General features: G+C 44.3%; 2 protein-coding genes across 6 annotated transcripts in view; one reads left to right on the forward strand and one right to left on the reverse strand.

Moving 5' to 3' along the window:
- Window positions 1-14,118, forward strand: part of LOC143031045 (uncharacterized) — a 22,097-nt gene extending 7,979 nt beyond the window's left edge. For 2 of the 5 annotated variants that reach the window (XM_076194411.1, XM_076194412.1), the window contains exons 2-8: window positions 9,151-9,322; window positions 9,435-9,668; window positions 10,783-10,878; window positions 11,069-11,208; window positions 11,330-11,624; window positions 12,929-13,068; window positions 13,197-14,118. In XM_076194411.1, coding sequence (XP_076050526.1) covers window positions 9,182-9,322; window positions 9,435-9,668; window positions 10,783-10,878; window positions 11,069-11,208; window positions 11,330-11,624; window positions 12,929-13,068; window positions 13,197-13,869 — 1,719 coding nt within the window. In that variant the 5' untranslated portion in view covers window positions 9,151-9,181 and the 3' untranslated portion in view covers window positions 13,870-14,118. The remainder of the gene's footprint in view (window positions 1-9,150; window positions 9,323-9,434; window positions 9,669-10,782; window positions 10,879-11,068; window positions 11,209-11,329; window positions 11,625-12,928; window positions 13,069-13,196) is intronic. The other 3 variants (XM_076194413.1, XM_076194414.1, XM_076194415.1) reach the window with 3 other exon arrangements.
- Window positions 1-20,345, reverse strand: part of LOC143031050 (BTB/POZ domain-containing protein 6-B-like) — a 554,488-nt gene that overhangs the window by 521,346 nt on the left and 12,797 nt on the right. The window lies entirely within an intron of this gene.

The following is a 20,345-nucleotide window of genomic DNA, read 5'->3' on the forward strand; positions in this document are numbered from 1 at the left end:
TCAAAATATTGCAATTATTTCTTTAAAAATGATTAAAGCCCGTCACAGATAATTAGATTAATCAATTAAAATCTAATCAAAGTATTCATTTAGATGATTATAATATGACAAATTCTAATTCAACTCCAAAGACAATGTCTCCGAAGACAATCTCTCCTAAGTCGTCTTCGTAGTCGTCTTAGTCAACAACTTCGTCGACAAAGTCAACTGTAGACAAAGAAACTTGCTCGAAGCATCAAGACGAAATTGATATTATAATCTGGCTTTATTTAAGTGTCATTAATTGTATCATATCTCCTTTACTTATTGATCTAGTTGATCATTAATTATTTTTGTATTCTACCGACTGGGTAAGCTTCGTGTAGGTCGGAATCAGTTGTCCAAATTTCTTGACAAAATTAACAATTCAAATCGACATATTTACCATGACTATTTATCATATATAATTATCGCTCGTAGAACAAATTTTTCGTGAGGTATTAGCATAATAAGATTACAAAATGAAAGCTAAATGTACTAACACAAACCCACGCAACGTAACCCTTTGCGCGCTAGGACGTCATGTCGCTCTCGCGTTACAAAAATCTTATATACTGTTATATTTCGTATTTATCACTTTATGAAATTATATTTCACGTGTTTTATATATAAGAAACATATTTGAATAAATTACAAAATGAAAACTAAATAGATCAACACAGACCCACGCAAAGTAACCTTACGCTCGTTATGACGTCATGTCGCTATCGCAGTACAAAAATGTCATAAATTTTATATTTCGTGTTTATCACTTTATGAAATTATATTTCACGTTTTTTTTTATAAAAGAAATATATATGAAAATATTACGAAATGAAAACTAGATAAACACAAACCCACGCAAAGTAACCTTTCGCACGTTATGACGTCATGTCGCTCTCGCAGTAAAAGATCTTCTAAATTGTTATGTTTCGTGTTTATCACTTTATGAAATTATATATGACGTTTTTTATATAAAAGAAATGTATTTGAATAAACTACAAAATAAAAACTAAATAGATTAACACAAACCTACGCAAAGTAACCTTTCGCTCGTTATGACGTCATGTTGCTCTCACAGTACAAAAATCTTATAAATTGTTATATATATTGTTTATCACTTCATGAAGTTGTATTTCACGTTTTTTATATAAAGGAAATATGTATGAATAAATAAAAAAATGAAAACTAAACAGATTAACACAAACCCACGCAAAGTAACCTTTCGCGCGTTATGACGTCATGTTGCTCTCGCAGTGCAAAAACTTAATAACTTATATTTTGTATTTATCACGTTTTTATATAAATGAAATATATTCGAATAAAGTACAAAATGAAAGCTAAATAGATTAACACAAACCCACGCAAAGTAACCTTTCGCTCGTTATGACGTCATGTCGCTCTTGTATTACAAAAATCTCATGAACTTATATTTCGTGTTTATCACTTTATGAAATTATATTTCAGGTTTTATAAGGAAGACTGGAACTATTATATTTTCCCCCCGTTATCTCTCTCTCTCTCTAGCTCATTGCTATTATCAGTGTGTGTGTGTGTGTGTGTGTGTGTGTGTTTTATGGGAAGGGGATATATCGTCGTGTGTGCTTATAAGTGTACATGTTCACATGTGTGTGTGATTCATCTTGGTCTTTTGGATCACGTATTGGACTCGTGGTCGACAGCTATTTCCCTCCCGGAAGAGAGCTCAGAGCTCGTATGTCCGATCTATGAACTTACACGCACACATATCTCCAACTCCCCGCCCACGAGAGTTGGAGTAACGACTCGAAGCGCAGCGAGACTGAATTTTTTTTTAAACCTGGACAGGATTCGAACCAGGTACCGCCAATACCTTGCCATTATATGTCAGACTCTCAGCCAATTGCGCCACCGAGTCATTAGTGGTGTTATTAAAAATTTGTGTGGGGGGGTGTGTGGATGTGTTGTGAGCCCGGGTGTGTACGGTCAGGGCGTGTTATATAGTTTTATTTTAACGGTGAATGGAGGTCTCGTCGTGTGTACATATAATGTTAAAAAACGTTCACATATGTGTGTGTGTGTTGTGTGTGTGTTTGCGTTGTGTGTATTGGGTGGGCGCCGGGGGGGGGGGTATTTTAATGGGGGGGGGATATATCGTCGGGGGGGTGGGTGGGGGGGGGGGGGGTGGGGAGTGGGCGGGGCGGGGGGTAGGGGGGGGGGGGGGGCTGGGGGGCTGGGTGGGGGGTGGGGTTGGGGTTTGTGCGGAGGGGGGAGGGATGTCTAGGGTATAGGAGCAGCGAAGCAGCGGAGAGAGGAGTCAAAGCAGACAGGTAGGAAGGCACAGACGAGCACTAGTACGGACAAACCAAACCCCTAGCCAGGATCGAGCAAGAGGCGTCAGCACGATGCCACACAGAGGACAAAGACCGGCTAGCCGAAAATGGTGAAGAAGCCGAGTGAACCGCAGGGGAAAGCAAGGCAAGGACCCACCGGCGAAGCACGGCGACGAAAGGAGCCGCACGGAGAAAGGCTCGGCGACCCGAACAACGGAGAACAGTGCGACGCAACGTCACAGGCACCGACGCACACGGACTGCACGCCAACGCACGGACAGGAGATCATGAGACCGACACCGGAAGGGAAGCAAATGAACCAAGCACGCCGAGGAGAAAGCCACGGAGGGCCAGCACCGACACGGAGGCAGGAACAGGAGAAGAACAAGACTGCAGAGACAACAGGGCAGCACCAGCACACACAGAAGGCCGCGCAAAAGGAGACGACACCAGAGGCCTAGCACACATCATGACACCTACAGCGCAGCGGAGAAGCACTGAGAGGGAAGCACACCGACGGGAGCGCACACATGCTGAAAGACAAGGAGGACGACGCAACGAAAGAAGATAAAAGACAGGTGGGACAAGACGGAAGAGACAGACGGACGAGAACGAAGAAGATGCCGAAGGACCGAACACAGTTGGGCAGCGAACGGTCGTGCCCAGGAGTACGCCACCACTGCACGGAAGAGCCAGACATGAGAAAACAGGCGAGGACGAGAAAACGTGGGCACAGAAGGAACGAGACAAGGAGGACAAACCAGACAAACGCAGAGACACGCAGGACGAGTCAAGAAGAACAGACAGAGGGAAGCGAAGCGGAAGCGAAATAGGCCGCAGTACAGAGCAACGATGGGCACAAGAAGTGAGAAAAGGCGCAACGCACACCGCGGGATGAGACACAACGAAGGCGGAGCCAAGAACGAAGCGGACGAAACCAGTGCGCCAGCACGGCAGCGCCAACGGCGCAGCCGCAGCAGGAATGAGCGGACAAGGAGCAGCCTCAGACACACCGGATGAGCCACACCGGCAGCCCCGCAGGCAGCGCCTCCAGCCGCGGAAAACCAGTGGTCCCGACAAGGCAAGATCACGAGGCAGCAAGGAACAAGCAGGCCGAGAAACGCCGAGGCCACATCGGGAGGGAAGGCGGACAGAGCAAACCGAAGGCAAGCGCAGCCGGGGACACGGGAACCAAGACCGCGGCCCAAAGATCGGGAGCGCATGGAGGACAGAGAACACAGCAGGACTCGAGCGCAAGGCGACCGCGAAAACACGCAGCGGCCAAAGCAGGGCACACGAGACAACTCAACTGACCAGCGCCACGAAAGGCCGAGCCGGAAACTGCGCACAGCGCCGCACTGCGACCCAGGTGGCAACCGCCTGCCGCGACCCGGCGGTCCCCAGCCGCACATCCGCGCAAGAACTCGCCTACACACAGCCTCCGCACCGGGTGCACGCCCTCCTTCACAGAGCACCTTCGCATCCTCCTCCGCTCTGCAAGTGCCCTCAGGCTTTGCTACACGTGCGCCGCCCATGTTCCTCTCCTCCTTCTTCTCCCCTCTCCTCGTCCTTCCCTTTCTCCTCCTTACCTCTCCTCTTCTCCTCCTCCCTCCTCTGCTCCTTCTCCTCCCTCGCTCCTTCTCCTCCCCTTCTCCCCCCCCTCCCCTCTCCCCTCCCTCCCCCCCTTCTTACCTCCTCCCCCTGCCCCCTCCTCCCCCCCCCCTCCCCCCCCTCCTTCCTCTCCCCTTCTCCTCCCCCTCCCCTCCTCCACCTCCCTCCCCCTTCCTCCTTCCCTCCCTTCTCCTCTCTCTCCCCTTTCCCCCTCCCCCCTCCTCCTCCCCCTGCTCCTCCCCTCCTTCCTCCCCCTCCCCCCCTCCTCCCCTCCCCCTTCTCCCCTCTCCCTCCTCACCTCCCCCCCCCTTCCTCCCCTCCACCTCCCCTCCACCTCCTCCTTCCTCTCTCCTCCCCATATTTCTCCTCTCCCCCTCTCCCCTCCCCCTTCCCCCCACCTCCCCCTCCCCCCCTCCTCCCCCCCTCCCCCTCCTCCCCTCCCCTCCTTCTCTCCCCCACCCTCCCCCTCCCCCTCTCCCCCCCCTCCTCCCCCTCCTTCCTCCCCCCTTCCTCTCCCCTCCTCCTCCTCGCCCCTTCCTTCCCCTCTTCCTCCTCCCCCTCCCTCCCCCTCTTTCCCCATCTCCCCCTTCTCTCCCCTTCTCTCTCCCTTCTCCCCCTCCTTCTCCTCCTCTCCCCTTCCCTCCTCCTCCCCTCCTCCCTCCCCACCCCCCTCTCCCCTCCTCCTCTCCCGTCCCTCTCCTCCCTTCCTCTCCCCCTTCCTCTCCTCCCTCCCCCCTTCCTCCCCCCCCTCCCTCCTCCCCTCCCCCCCTCCTCCCCCTTCCCCCCTCCTCACCCCTCCTCCTCCCTCCCCCCCCCCTCCTCTCCCCCGCCCCCCCCTTTCCCCCCTTCCCCCTCCCCTCTCTCTCCTCTCCTCCTCCCTTCCCTCCCCTCTCCCCCTCCTCCCCTCTCCCCCTTACCTCCCCCTCCTCCTCCCCTCTCTCCCTTCCTCCTTCCCCTCCCCCTCTCCCCCCCCTCCCTCCTTCCTTCTCCCCTCTCCCTCCTCCTCCTCCCCCCTCCTCTCCCCTCCTCTCCCCCTTCCCCTCTCTCCCCCTTCTCCTCTCCTCTCCCCTCTTTCCTCTCCCCTATCCTCCTCCTCTCCTTCCTCCCTCTTCTCCTCTCCTCCTTCCTCTTCCCCTACTCCTCCTCCCCCTATCCCTTCCTTCCTCTCCCCTTCTCCTCCTCCTCCCCTATTTCCTCTCCCCCTCCCTTCTCCTCTCCCTCCTTCCTCTCCCCTTCTCCTCCCCGTCCTTCCTCCCCCTCCATCCTCTCCCCTTCTCCTCTCCGTCTTCCCTCTCCCTCCTTCCTCTCCCCTCCTCCTCCCCCTATTTCCCTCCTTCCTCCCCCCTTCTTTCCTCCCCTCCTTCCTCTCCCCGTCTTTCCTCTCTCTCCTTCCTCTCCCCTTCTCCTCCCCTCCTTCCTCTCCCTCCATTCCTCCCCCCCTCTTTCCTCTCCCTCCATCCTCTCCCCCTCATTCCTCTCCCCTTCTCCTTCACATCCTTCCTCTCACCCTCCTTCCTCTCTCTTTGTTTTCAGTACATCATCGCTTCCTCTCCAATTCTCCTCCTTCTTTTCATCCCTCTTTCCCTCCTCCTCTTCCTCCTTCCCCTCCCCTTCTCGTCCTCCCTCCTCCCCCTCCCTACCTACCTCCTCCTCTCTCCCTCCCTCCTTCCTCTATCTCCCTCCTCTTCCTCCTCCCCTCATTCATCATCCCGCCCCTTCTCTTCCTCCTTCCCTCCCATCCCTTCTCCCTCTCCCTCCCTCCTACCTCTCCCTCCCTCCCTCCTCCAGCTTTTTCTCCTCCTCATCTCTCCCTCCTTCCTCTGCCTCCTCCTCCTCTTCCCTCATTCCCGCCCGCCCTTTCTCGTCTTCCTTCCATCCTTCCAACCCTCCTCCCTCCTCCCTCCCTCCCTCCCTCCCTCCCATCTTTTCTCCTCCACCTTTCCTCCCTCCTTGTTCCTCATTTTCCCCCTCTTTCCCTCCCGCCCGCCCCTCCTCCTCCTCCTCCTCCTCCTCCTCCCTCTCTCCATATCTCTTCTACCCGCCCCTCTTCCTTCTCCCTCCCTCCCTCCCTCCTTACCTCCATACTCCTCCCTCCCGCCCCTTTTCTTCCTCCCTTCTTCATTCATCTCCCTCCTCCTCCCTCCCTCCCTCCCTCTCTTTCTCTTCCTCCTCCTTTCTACCCTCCTCCCTCCCCTTTGCCCTCCTCCTCCTTCCCTTGTTCCTCTCCTTCCTCCTCCTCCTCCTCCTCCTTCTTTCCTCCATCCCTCTCCCCTCCCCTTTGCCCTCCTCCTCCTCCTTCCCTCCCTGCCTCCAGCCGGCCCCCTTCCCCCTCCCCCCTCCCGATTGCATGATGTTGCATTGTCTCCTGCTTCGGCTGGGACGGGGAGGCTGTACACACACACACACAAATTAGGCGGAGGGAAGAGGAAGGCGAGGAGTGTCGTCATGTCCTGTTTCACCAACTGAGTAGCATCTTTATCATCTGCCTGTGGTTGTACTGCGAAGAAATTCCATCGGAAAATATGTACTTTAACCCGACGACTTTGTGTACTACGGTAAATATAACAAAAGAAAAAATTAGCAGGGGTTCTCAGCCTTGCTTGCCCCATTCACCCCTTTCACCATTTGCCAGAATGTCATTCCCCCCTCCTCTCCAAGATTGCCTGTTTCTGAGGGTGCATTCTAAATAATATGCAGGTATTAATTATCGCACAGCGTAATAACACTTTTCTAATCCTAAGATTAACCTGGGTCAGCACAGGTTTAATTCCAACCCAGGTCAGTGACAGGCCAGATAGGCCTATATTTGCTTTCCTCACACCGTAAACTTACTGAGGTCACAATTCACCCCCAGAAAACCCAGAATTCCCCCAAACTGGGGGTGAATTTCACCCCCAATGAGAACCCCTGGTCTATAGGAAAACTCAAACTTAATCAAACACCAGGGCCTGACGGCTGGCATCCAACAATATTAAAGCAAATTAACAATTAAACTCTTCTTCCACTACAAATCATTTTCAATAAATCCATCAGGTCCGGAGAAGTCCCAAGAGAATGGAAGCTGTCTAGCGTTACACCCAAATTCAAAAAAGGTGACAAAAACAAACCAAATAACTACAGGCCTAAGCTTCACTTTAATCCTACGAAAAATTGTGGAAACTGTCATCAGAGGTGCTATAGAACATCATTTACAAAAAAACTCTTTGATAGATGATAGCCAGCATGGATTCAAAGGCAAACGTTTTTGCCTTACTAACTTACTACAATTCTACAATGGTACGACAAAATAAACAATATACATTTAACATATATAGACTTTGCAAAATCTTTTCATACCGTCCCCCACGAGAGACTACTTACTAAATTAGTTTTACACGGAATAAGTGCTAGCCTATAATCAAGTTGGACAAGTAATTGCTTAAACGATCCAAAACAGAGTTCTCCTGAATGGCTAAACTTGTAGATACAAAAATATTACGAGTGGAGTTCCTCAGGGTTCCGTTCTTGGGCCACTTCTATTCATACTATATATAAATTATGTACATCTATTGTCTCCAAAATAGCTGATGACACAAAAATGTGCAGAATGGTAAATGATCACTTAAACCAATCAAACATGCAAAAAGATTTAGATAGACTACAGCAATGGTCTCAAAAGTGGCTATTGAAATTGAACACAAACGCTTATGCACATACGTAAAAATAGCAGTAAGTACGATTACAAGTTTTTGGGAATGAGTTAACAAAAGTCAATAGTTAAAAGGATCTCGGCGTAATTATCAGTAACGATCTCAAATCATCCAAACAGTCTCTGAGAAAGCAAATAAGATTGAAGGACTGATTGCGCCATCTTTTGACTTCAAAAGTCCATCTCTCATTAACAAGCTATATGAATCGTTAGTTCGTTTGTAATATGATGTTTCCGTATGGTCACCGAATCTCATTAAAGATATTGGCAGATTGGAAAAAAAAAGTACAGCGGCAAGCCACAAAACTGATTCCAAATATGAAAAATAAATCATACGAAAATCGACTAAAATATATGAATATTTTCCCTAAAAAGGCGTAGACTCAGAGGTGACTTGATACAGGTTTTTAAGATTCTAAAGGGAATTGACAATATCAAAAGTGACCAAATTTTTACACTTGATGAGAATCCGACAAGAAATAAGGGTCTCAAACTGGCAGGAAATTCATTTCATTTGGAAGTGGGTGGAAACAACTTTGCCTACTGTGTAGTAGTAAATGAATGGAATAAACTTCCTGCAGAGGCAGTGTAATGTAGTTCAGTTCGAAGCTTTAAGATTCGTTTAGATAAACACGTAAGCAAGATGCTGCTGTAATGCTGACTGCTGCTGCTGCTGCCATTATTATTATTATTATTATTTTTTTATATTACTTATTTGTTTGCTATTATTTGTCTGTTTATTATTATTACATATTTTATTATTATCTAATATTTACCTGTTTGTTTATTATTCATCTTTACCTATTTATTTGATTATTATTTGTATTGTTATTACTTTATTAATTAATTTGATCTATCATTATCATAATATTTCCCATCCAACCTAGATATGGACCAAAAAGTCTCCTGGCGGCATGGTCCTCCTTTGTCATCTTTTGAGAGATCTTGGACCCAGAGACCGAGTGTCAGCCCCTCAGGGCTGCAGCAGGTGGTCGGGGGTGGGGCGGGGTGGGGGGGTTGGTTGACGGGTTTTGAAAATGGCAACTTGGCTGTCCATCCACCTTGCAGGACCACCACCACCACAAGGAAGGAAGCAGTTACCCGTCGCTGGTCCCCTTCAGGTGGCGGCGTTGAGGCAACTGGCAGTGTGTTCGCTTGAGTCGGGGTTTTCAGACTGTTTACTTCTGTAGTACTTCTGGTTGGTTGCATCTTGTTGTTGCTGCTTCTGCCCACGCGTGCATTGCACCGCATTTACTGACCTCAGGTTCCGTTTGGTAATGTTGGCTCCAATCTGAGAGTTGCTTTCTGATTGGCATTATGAATTTGTTCGCCCTTCCAGGATCTTTCCCGTTCGTTCCGTCAGTTTAGCTCCAACTTAGTCTTTTCTTATGATATTTCACTTGAGTTTCTTCTGGGATGCTGTATCTATGTCTGCGTGTGAATTTGTGTTGTGGCGAATTTAGGGGCAGAATACATGGCTCATGTTGACTGATGCACGGCTAAACCGGTTGGCATTTGCAGCAGGCAGGCAGGCAGCAGCCGAAGAACTAAGATGGTCGAAACCGAAACCTCGTGCGACAAGAAATGGCAGTCGATGTTGAAGAACGGCAAAGAGCGCACGCAGTACCTGTACACCTCGAGGGAGTTGAGCGACGTGGACATCTTCTTTCCAGGAGACGAGGAGCCTGTCAAGGTAAGTGTGGTGACTCGCATTGAATATCACTCCCTCCTTGAGCAAGGTGGGCGGAGCTTTGACGCGCGTTGCCCCAGAGGAAGGCTTTGGACTTAATACGTGACTCCCTCAGGTCCACAGCCTGGTCCTGTGCACGAATTCCCCCGTGTTCTTCGCCATGCTGAATGGACCCATGGCTACCGGTAAGAAGCTCACCCTTCCAAAGGACCCTCGTCACTCCTTCCAGAAGCTAGTGGATCACATGTACCTGGACCGGATGGACCTGGAGTCGGTGGAAGAGGCTCTCGGGGTGTACGCCATGGCCCACAAGTACGAGATGGAGTCGGCGATGAAAGATTGTGTGAAGGTATGTGGGGAAGCCAGCTGCCCTTGCTTTCCTCCACAGTAGTTCTACCGTTCTTCTTCTTCTGTTTCTTCTTCCTCTTCTATTTCTTCTTTTTCATTTTGCTTTTGTTTTCCTTTTTATATTTCTTCTGGTTCTTCTTTCTTTTTTTCTGTTTCTTCTTCTGCATTTTCTTCTTCTATGTCTCTTCTTCTTCTTCCGTTCTTCTTTTTCTATTTCTTCCTCAGTTTCTTCTTCGTTTTCATACTCCTAGTCTTTGTCTTCTTCATAATTTTCTTCTTCCTCTTTTTCTTCTCCTTCTTTTTCTTGGTCTTCTTTTTCTTCTGCGTCTTCTTCTTTTTCTTCGTCCCCTTCTTCTTCACCTTTTTCTTCTTCGTCATCTATTTCTTTTTCTTCCTCTTCTTTTTTCTCTACCTCTTCTTTTTCTTCTTCTTCGTCCTTTTGTCTTCTTCTTCTTCTCCTTCGTCTCCTTCTTCGTCCTCTTCTTCTTCGTTTCCTTCTTCTTCGTCTTTTTCTTCTTCCTCTTCTAGTTTTTCTTCTTCCTCTTCTTTTTCTTTTTCTTCTTCTTCTACGTCTTCTTCGTCATATTTTTCTTCTTCGTCTTCTTGTTCGTCTTTTTCTTCGTTTTCTTCTTCGTCATCATCTTCTTCTTCTTCTTCTTCTTCTTCGTCGTCGTCGTCGTCGTCTTATCTTGTCTTCTTCGTCTCCTTTGTCCTCTTCTTTGTTTTATTTTTCTTCTTCTTTTTCTTTATCGTCTTCTTCTTCCTCTTCTTCGTCTTATTTTTCTGTCTTCTTCGTTTTCTTATTCGTCATCTTCGTCTTCTTTTCCTCCTTCGTTTTATTTTTCCTTGTCTTCGACTTTTTCTTCTTCTTCGTCTTTTTCCTCTTCGTCTTCCTCCTCGTCTTCTTTCTCTTCTTCTTTTGTTGTGATGGTATGGTGGCAATTCGGACGATGCCTTAGTTGTTTGGGCGTCGTCATTATTGAGCTGCACCACGGCAGCAGCAGCAGACGGGCCTCCTCCTCTCTGTGGACAAAGATGATGCAATAGCGACGAATCATGATACACTCCTCGACTTTTCACACTTGCTTAGGCAAACTCTCTCGTTTTGTTTTCAGTACATCGTTTCCAACGTGAAGGCGGAGACGATGCCGGCAGTGCTGGACACTTCGGTTCTTTATGAGAACGCGGCGCTGAAGAAGAAGTGCAAAGAGGTACGTGGGTCTGTTTCCTGATGTCGTGGCTGGTATTGCTATTGGCTAAAATTGTGATATCTACACTTCTTGTGGCTAGGGTCCAAAGTCCTCTTGGTTGAAAGACGTCTCGCACGTTCGGTCGGGTCAATTGTCGCCCGTCCCTTGGATTCGTCGACATGTTCAGAAGCATGGCCTCTTTGACCCACAGATACTGGACCGCGACCCCGACGCCGTCATGCTGCCTGAGACCGTGTCTCGTCTGAGCAAGGGAAGCTTGAGGGCTTTGCTGACGGACGAGACCCTGGCCTTCTCCTCCGAGGTTGTCCCCTTCAGAGGACTGATTGCCTGGTAAGTACTCGCTCTCGTGGCGACCATTCCGTTCCTCTTTGCACTGTGCATGACTATGTTTTGGTAGTCGCTCATCAAGCCCGCACGCTAATGCGTTCTCTGTGCCTCTCGTTGGTCGCAGGGGAAAAGCCCAGCTAGGCCAGCAGGAGGAGGAGGAGGAGCCGTCGGGGAGTGCGCTCCGGGAGAAGATCGGGGACGACCTGCTGAGGGAGGTGCGGTTCCTCGACATGTCCTGCTACGAGATCCTCGAGAACGTGGTCGGCACGGACGTGCTGACCCACACGGAGTGCATCCACATCCAGTGTGCCATTCGGGGCATCAACACCTCGATGGCCCCGATGACCATGCCTCTGCATCCTTCCAGGGGAAAGAGGCAACCCCCAAAAGAAGACGAGGCGCTGAAGAAGTGCAAAGAGGTACGTACGTGGGTCTGTTTCATGATGTCGTGGCTGGTGTTCCTTTTGAATACAATGATTATTTCTACACTTCTTGGATCTAGGGTCCAAAGCCCTCTTGGTTGAAAGACGCCTCGCTTTGCATTAGAGCGTAAGGGAGCACGGCGACAAAGTGCACGGGGGAGCTTTGCCCCCCGAGGTGGGTTGATTAGCAGTCGTGGAGGAGGTGAGGAGCTTGCCCCCCCCCCAGGTGTTTTCCCTCAGCCGGAGCCGTCACCCTGCGTGCCCAAGCTCACACCCTGACTGACGGCGGCATTGCGCGTTCGGTCGCGTCAATAGGACCGTTCGCAGTGAGCGATTTGATACCAGACACCGCCAGATTTTGTCATTCTTGCCGGAAAATAAATACTTTTTTGGTCAAGTATTATAAGCTTACAGAGGTGTATCGTTGTACATTATTGTGTCTGAAATTGAAGTCAATCAATTTCATGATTGCAAACGGCATATAGCATTGTTTGAGCCTCTATTTATAATTACAGATGATATTCGTAAAACAGCCTACAGTTGTATCAAGCCAAGCAATTTGTCATTTTCTACCGACTTCAATGGACTTATACTGATATATACTTGCAATTGAATGCACCAAGCAATAGGCAAATCTATGTAATGTATAGAAAATATCATTTTGCATCGAGGACTTAATTTTTCCGGTACGATTTCTAACCCTCGGCTTCCTGAATCTGACATGCAGTCTGCCATTGCACACGTAAAATTAGTCATATTTATTTGAAAATAGCTCCCAGCAGATATAAGAGGCTATTTTTTACATAGACGTCGCTCACTTCAATATACTCGTACGTCCGCCACCACTGTTATATTCTATCTCACTGATTATCTTCACATACAGGACGTGACAGTGATATCCATTATTTTTTAACACTCTCAGATAAAATGCACAAACCGAAATCAACATCCTCTTATTTTTACTGCTCAAACTTACTTCAGTAAAAATAATTAACTACTTTTAATTTGATCTTATAATTAAATTAACAAAGCCTTATCATACACCAGTAAGTAAAAATTCTAACATTAAGAGTCATGTTTCTAATTCTAAATACACTTATGCAGCAATTTATGTCGTATTTTTTTCTTTTTTAATATCGGCTTTCAAATTAGCTAAGTCACCCTTTTGCCTCATGAAATCTGAGACAATTGAAAATTGTAGCGCTAATAGGAAACTACGAGCCTGACTGCGAAAGGTCCCATTGTCGCCCGTCCCTTGGATTTGTCGACATGTTCAGAAGTGTGGCCTCTTTGACCCACAGATACTGGAGCGCGACCCCGACGCCGTCATGCTGCCTGAGACCGTGTCTCGTCTGAGCAAGGAAGGCTTGAGGGCTTTGCTGACGGACGAGACCCTGGCCTTCTCCTCCGAGGTTGTCCCCTTCAGAGGACTGATTGCCTGGTAAGTACTCGCACTCGTGGCGACCATTCCATTCCTCTCCGCCCTTTACACAGTGCATGACTATGTTTTGGTCGTCGCTCATCAAGCCCGCACGCTAAAGCGTTCTCTGTTCCTCTCGTTGGTCGCAGGGGAAAAGCCCAGCTAGGCCAGCAGGAGGAGCCGTCGGGGAGTGCGCTCCGGGAGGAGATCGGGGACGACCTGCTGAGGGAGGTGCGGTTCCTGGACATGTCCTGCGACGAGTTCGTGGACCACGTGGTCGGCACGGACGTGCTGACCCACACGGAGTGCATCCACATCCTGACGGCCATCCGGGGCGCCGACCCCTCGACGCTCCCGAGGACCACGCCACTGCATCCTGCCAGGGGAGGAAGGAGGGGGCGTCGTATACCCCAGAAAGGGCGGCTTTCCCGCTTTCACATTCCCCCGAATGGAGAAACAGAGACTTTGGAGCCGCATCGGAGTTGTTGTTTGATTGGGTGGCTTTCGAGTGATCGGAATATTCGTGTCCATCGCCTGGATGCACCAGGTGCTGGCACCCTTCAGATAAAGGTTGCTGATGGGAGCGGTGTTGTAATAAGCTCGGCATCCTCTGAGGGTCCTGAATTCGTCTTTGCACCGCCTGCTGACCTTGAGGCGGGCAAAGGGTATCATGTGTCCTTTACCCCCAAAACGGAAGTAGTTGCGAATTGGGCAAGTCCCGGAAGTCAGAGTGTGGGGAATGTAACCCTGGAACGTGGAGGAGTGTTCCATGTTGAGTGTGCCCTGTATGTGTGCGAGTCTGGAAGCTCTGGCTCCGAGTAAGTGAGTGAGGGGGGGGGGAGAGCGGGGGGGGTTGGGTTTGGCCCCTTTTTGCACGAACGAGGGAGGGAGGGAGGGAGGGGGCACGGCGGGCGGCGGCGACCCGAAGCCGAATGGAATCGCTTGGCGAAGAGCCGTTCTATTATTACCGTCATCATCATCATCGCCGCCGCCGCCGCCATTGTCATTAGCATTGGTGCAGTCAGGTGTCTTGTCAGAGAGAGAGAGGCGGTTTCAGTTCCAATGAAGAAAGGAAGCGTTTCATTTGTTGTTGTATTCGGATCCTTTATTTCAAGTCATTTCCAAGGTGCAGCAGAAATCGTCACAAGGGGGAACAAGCCTCTGGTATATGTATGTACACGCCTTACTAAAACACACCTAACTACACAAATGTATGTATATGTATATATATATATATATATATATATATATATATTTATATATATATATATATATATATATATATATATATAATATATATAAATATGTATATATATATATATATATATATATATATATATATATATATATATATACACACACACACACACATACATATATATATATATATATATATATATATATATATATATATATATATATATATATATATATGTGTGTGTGTGTGTGTGTGTGTGTGTGTGTGTGTGTGTGTATTCCTACGCACTTGTGTCTCATGCGTATTAATAAAGACGACAGGTAATTTACCGTACGTCTTACAAACATAAGTTCGGGTGAACACCTTTCAAATATAATTAAACAAAAAATCCTGGATTAAATAAAAATTCGTTTTGAGCATATGATATTTAAAAACTAATAATATTAATAGAATTGGGTTCTCATAAAATTATGTCAAAATTTTACATAATACATGTGTCGTGGTGGAAGGTTCCAGGAGCTGTTCGAGAGTTGATGTATGACTTCGTCTTAAAAAATAAAAATAAAATTATTTCATAGATAACCGTTCTTTATGATTACATATTTCTAACATCTTGTTTACTTATCTTTGGGTTTTGTTTATACATCAAAGACTTGCATTTTGTTTCAACAGGTCTAAACTATTTTACGCACTAACGACAGCTCTCGAACAACTCTACTTCATAATATTCTTAACTTTCCTTTGTAAAGGTTAAAAGACATTACTATAAGCATTATAATATATTGTGTACTTTTACTATATCATTTTTACTTACAAAGATAAATAATTAAGTAAGATAATAAAAACTTCGTCTGAATCCGAAAGATAATTTAGCGTTCGTCTGACAAACGTAAATCTGGGTAAACACATTTCAAATCTAATTATATAAAATTGATTTCCTGAATAGTATACAAATAAATTTTAGCATGTGATATTTAAAACAATTATTATTAATAGAATTGGGTTCTCATAAAAGTATGTCGAAAGTTTACATAACAGATGTGTCGTGTTGGAAGCTTCCAGGGGTTGTTCGAGAGCTGGTGCCCGACTTCGTCTTAGAAAATAATCTTTTTTATTATGTGCATAGCCGTTCTCTGCGATTACATGTTTCTAACATCTTGTTTACTTATCTTTAGGTTTTGTTTATACATCAAAGACTTTCATTCTGTTTTAACAGGTCTAAACTATTTAAAGTTAGTGAACAACTCTACTTCATAATATTCTTAACTTTCCTTTGTAAAGGTTAATAAATATTATTATAAAACTTATAATATATTGTGTAATTTACTATATATTTTTTACTTACAATCTTTTTTATAATTGCGATGATGAAAAAAAAAATGGGTGAATCCGAGCTTTCATGCAGTCACGGAAACGACTGTCAGTTACACTTCAGCTATAGAACAATACGCACTGTAAATGTCTAAAACTTGATATCTGAGGAGGTTCTGGTCGTTCTAAGCCCTGAGGGAACAATTCTCACTATTTATAGATAGCCACGTTTCAAATTCTGCATGTTGGCCTCCGCGGATCTCCCGATGTTGAGGGCTTAGAACTACAGTGTCTTGTGCTTGATCAAAATGCTTATCTCTTCACTGGGACCCGTTCTGTGTTGTACATATATATATATATATATATATATATATATATATATATTTATATATATATATATATATATATATATATATATGTATATATACATATATATATATATATATATGTGTGTGTGTACATATATATACATATGTATATATATATATATTTATATGTATATGTGTGTGTGTGTACATATATATACATATGTATATATATATATATATATTTATATATATATATATATATATATATATGTGTGTGTGTGTGTGTGTGTGTGTACATATATGTACATACGTATATATACATATATGTGTGTGTGTGTGTGTGTGTGTATACATATATATACATATGTATATATATATATATATACATATATTATACATATATATATATTTTTTATATATAGACTTTATATATATATATATATATATATATATATATATCAATGACCTTATGCATGGATTTCAATTTACTGTCAGATTTCTTGATGATACCAAGTTATGCAGAGTAATAGTATATTGCCACCAAATTCACTTGGATATTGTTCAAGTAGAGTTAGACAAATGACAGGAGTGGTCTGAAAAGTGGCTGATGAATTTTATTCAAAGGAAAATAAAATTACACTAAATACATCCACCGGTTATTTTGAAAAAAGGGACTGAAAAGAATCGTGGCATGATTATCAGTAATGTCTGCAAATCATCTAAGCATTGTACATTTTGCTTTAGAGAAAGCTAACGAGATCCTAGGACTGAGAGTTTTGTCATCTTTTGACTTGGCAAGGGGGATTATTTAAAGTTAATATCCTTATGTGTTAAATTGGGTTCCTTCATATTCAATAATGAAGAACATTTTCAGTGCCGTGGTCTCGCGATGGGGAGTCCACTCAGTTGCGTTCTGGCCTCTTTATACATGGAGGTTCTAGAAAAAGGGACCATTTGACCACATTAATGGGCCAAGATACAACATGGTGAGTGTAGATACGTGGGTGATGTACTTGCTATCACCCCCAAGGGGACGGATCTCAGGGATAAATTGAACGTGGTGCTCAGTGGGATAGAAGAGAACATACAAGTCACTATGGAACGGGAGGAGAATGACAAATTAGCCTTCCTAGACACGGTAATATGGAGAAAAGGGAACAAGAAGGCTTTCTCAGTACACAGAAAAAACACAAATAAAAACGACATCATCCACTATTACTCTGCTCACCACCCAAGAATAAAAAGCGGGGTAGTAATAGGCTTCTTTTTGAGAGCATACCGGGTGTGCAGTGAGGAATTTCTCCAAGGAGAAATTGAATACATTTTTGACATATTTAGGAAACTGTGTTACCCACAAGGAGTCTTACATAGACTAAAAGAAAAAGCTTTAAAAATGACAAAAAGAACCAGAGACAGCCAAATATGTGAGAACAAAGGGGACAGCCGGGGGTTTTTGTCCGTCCCCAGTTCCAAACACGCAAATGAAATCGGACAGTTGCTCACCAAGGCAGGGTTAAGAGTTGCATAATATGGCACAGGGACCAAGATATATAACATCTTTAAAAACAAAAATGAATACCATATGGGTGCTGAGGACAGCCTGATTTATAGAATTCCTTGTAAAAGCTGTCCCGTCAGTTATTTTAGGGAAACTGGCAGAGGAATAATAATAATAATAATAATAAACAATAATAACAGTAATAATAATAATAAACAATAATAACAGTAATAATAATAATAAATGATAATAATAATGATAATAGATAATAATAATAATAATAATAAACAAATAAATAAACTGTTATGGCGGGGTAATTCGCAAACAAGGCAGTTTGTTTCTTAGCTTTAATCTTGACCATGTTTACATGGGGCCGGCATGTCTCAAAATCATAAGTACAGGTATATCTATGCCAGGCGTCAGTGGGCAGTAACAAAATATAAACAGTCAAGTATTATGAAAGAGAATCAGAACCAATATAACTTAGGATTAAACTCTAAGTAGTAAATGAAACACAAACATGAATCCTTACATCCCTTTTTCCTTATATATATATATTTTTTTTTCTATATATGACATAACCAATTAGGGTGCCACACAATACAGCCCTACAAATCAAGGCGATCTGGAGGCTTTATAAGTCTACCAGATTTGGTTCTATCCTCAGGTTCCCTGATAGGAGATTTAACCGGAGAATTGTTAATGTGAACATTGTCTTTAGCCGGGTCATCAGGAAAATTAACATCAGTGTTAGGAATATCACATGAAGGTTTTGTTATGAGCATCAGAATGGCAAGACTCATCAACAGAACTATTATCCATGACTACAGGAGTTATAGGCTTCTTAACATTCTGAGCCACAGTGGTTACATATCTTGGCATAATCTGATCAGCATGCCTTCTCCAAAATACGTTTCCATGACCTGTTAATTGAATCTTATAATTACGTACACCTAACTCTTCAATTACTTTTTTCCTGGCAACCATTTCTCTCCCTTTCCATAATTTCTTACAAACACAGCATCCTCTAACTTATATTTGGATACACCAACAACCTCTTCCTCAATCTTACTTTTCCTCTTCTTTTCCTTTTGAAGGGAGTGCAAAGGTCCCTTAAAAGTTCTACCCATTAACATCTCTGAGGGCGTTTTGCCAGTGGAAGCACTAACAGTTCTTCTCTGATTATATAAGAATCTACATATTCTAAGATGAATATCCCCACTTTCAAATTTACGCAAACCACTTTTAAAGGTTCTCACTGCACGTTCTGCTAACCCATTTGAGGAAGGATTGTATGGTGCTGGCGTCACATGTTTAACACCATTCTTAGAAAAAAAAATTCCTCCATTTCTGCTGAACAAAAATTTGCAGCATTATCTGACACTATTTGGTCAGGTAAGCCAAAATTTGCAAATGTTCTTCGCAACAACTTAATAGTAGCTTTTGAAGAAATGGTTTCAGTAACATGCACATCCATGAATTTGGAAAAAGAATCAACAATTACTAAAAAATATTGTCCATCTATAGGTCCTGCATAGCCAATGTGTAATCTTGACCATGGTATACCCGAATCTGGCCAAGCAAGAGACTGAGATTGGGGCTGCTGGTGATTAGAAATAGAACAAATAGAACAACTTTTGGTAACTTCCAACAGATCTTGATCCAGCTTAGGCCACCATACCCATTTTCTTGCTTCAGCTTTCATCGCATTTACTCCATTATGACCTAAATGCAAATGATCCAACACTACTTTCCTTAATTCCAACGGAATTACCACTCTATTTCTGAACAGCACAATTTCATCATGAAGGCTAAGATCATTTTTGATCTTGGAGTACTCTGACACATTTGGGTTATTTTGCCAACCAAATTTAAGGTTATTTACAACATGTTTAAGAACTGGGTCCTTTCTGGTATACAGTTTGACTTTGTCCAAAACAATATCACTATATGCCATTACCTTGATTAAACTGACATATTCAACAGGTACACTAGATTCATTGTCCGAATCTACTATGGGTAATCTACTTAAAGCATCCGCAACCTGATTTTCTCTGCCTGCTCTGAACACCAGATCAAAGTTAAACTGTGATAACAACAGAGCCCAACGCTGCAATCTGGCATTGGCATCAATTGGAATTTGTTTCTGTTTACCAAATAAACCTAACAATGGTTTGTGATCCGTTTTTACGACAAATTCTCTTCCTAGTAAGAAATATTTCAGCTTAACTACTCCATAAACCACCGCAAGAGCCTCTCGATCCAGCTGAGAGTAATTCTTTTCAGCGGAAGATAACTTCTTACTAGCAAAATACACAGTCTGTTCTTCCTTATTCACAACTTGTTTTAAAACACATCCAACTCCAACTGGGGATGCATCAACCTCTAAGATAAGGGGAGAACAGCCATCAAAATTTGACAAAACTCTTGAGTTACACAATTCTTTCTTAATAGTCAAAAAAGAATTTTCTTCTACCTTAGTCCACTTAAAGGTTGCATTTTTCTGTAGAGGATCATACAAAGGAGCAAGAATTGTAGCAAATTGTGGAACAAACCTACAATAATAAGTCACTAAGCCAACAAATGACTTTACTTCTGCCACCGAGGTGGGAGCTGGGGCTTGAGCAATTGCTCTTATTTTACATTCGGAAGGCTTTATACCCTTCCCACTCACATCATATCCTAGATATTCAATTGTATCAGCTTCAAGTACCGATTTACTTTTATTAACCTTGACATTATTTTCTTGAAGTATGCTTAGTACTTTTAAAAGTCTTTCATCATGTTCCTGTTCAATGGAACCAGTTACAAGAATGTCATCCAAAAATACTGCTACTCCTGGAATTTTACTCATTAACTGAACCATGAAGCGCTGAAAAATAGCAGGAGAGGAAGCAAGCCCAAAAGGTAATCTGTTGTATTTAAATAGACCTTTTGGAGTGTTCATCACTAAGTAGTACCTCTGAGCCTCTTCATCTACTGC

Source organism: Oratosquilla oratoria, chromosome 12 (assembly GCF_046742065.1).
Source record: "Oratosquilla oratoria isolate Oo_2021 chromosome 12, ASM4674206v1, whole genome shotgun sequence".
NCBI lineage: Eukaryota > Metazoa > Arthropoda > Malacostraca > Stomatopoda > Squillidae > Oratosquilla > Oratosquilla oratoria.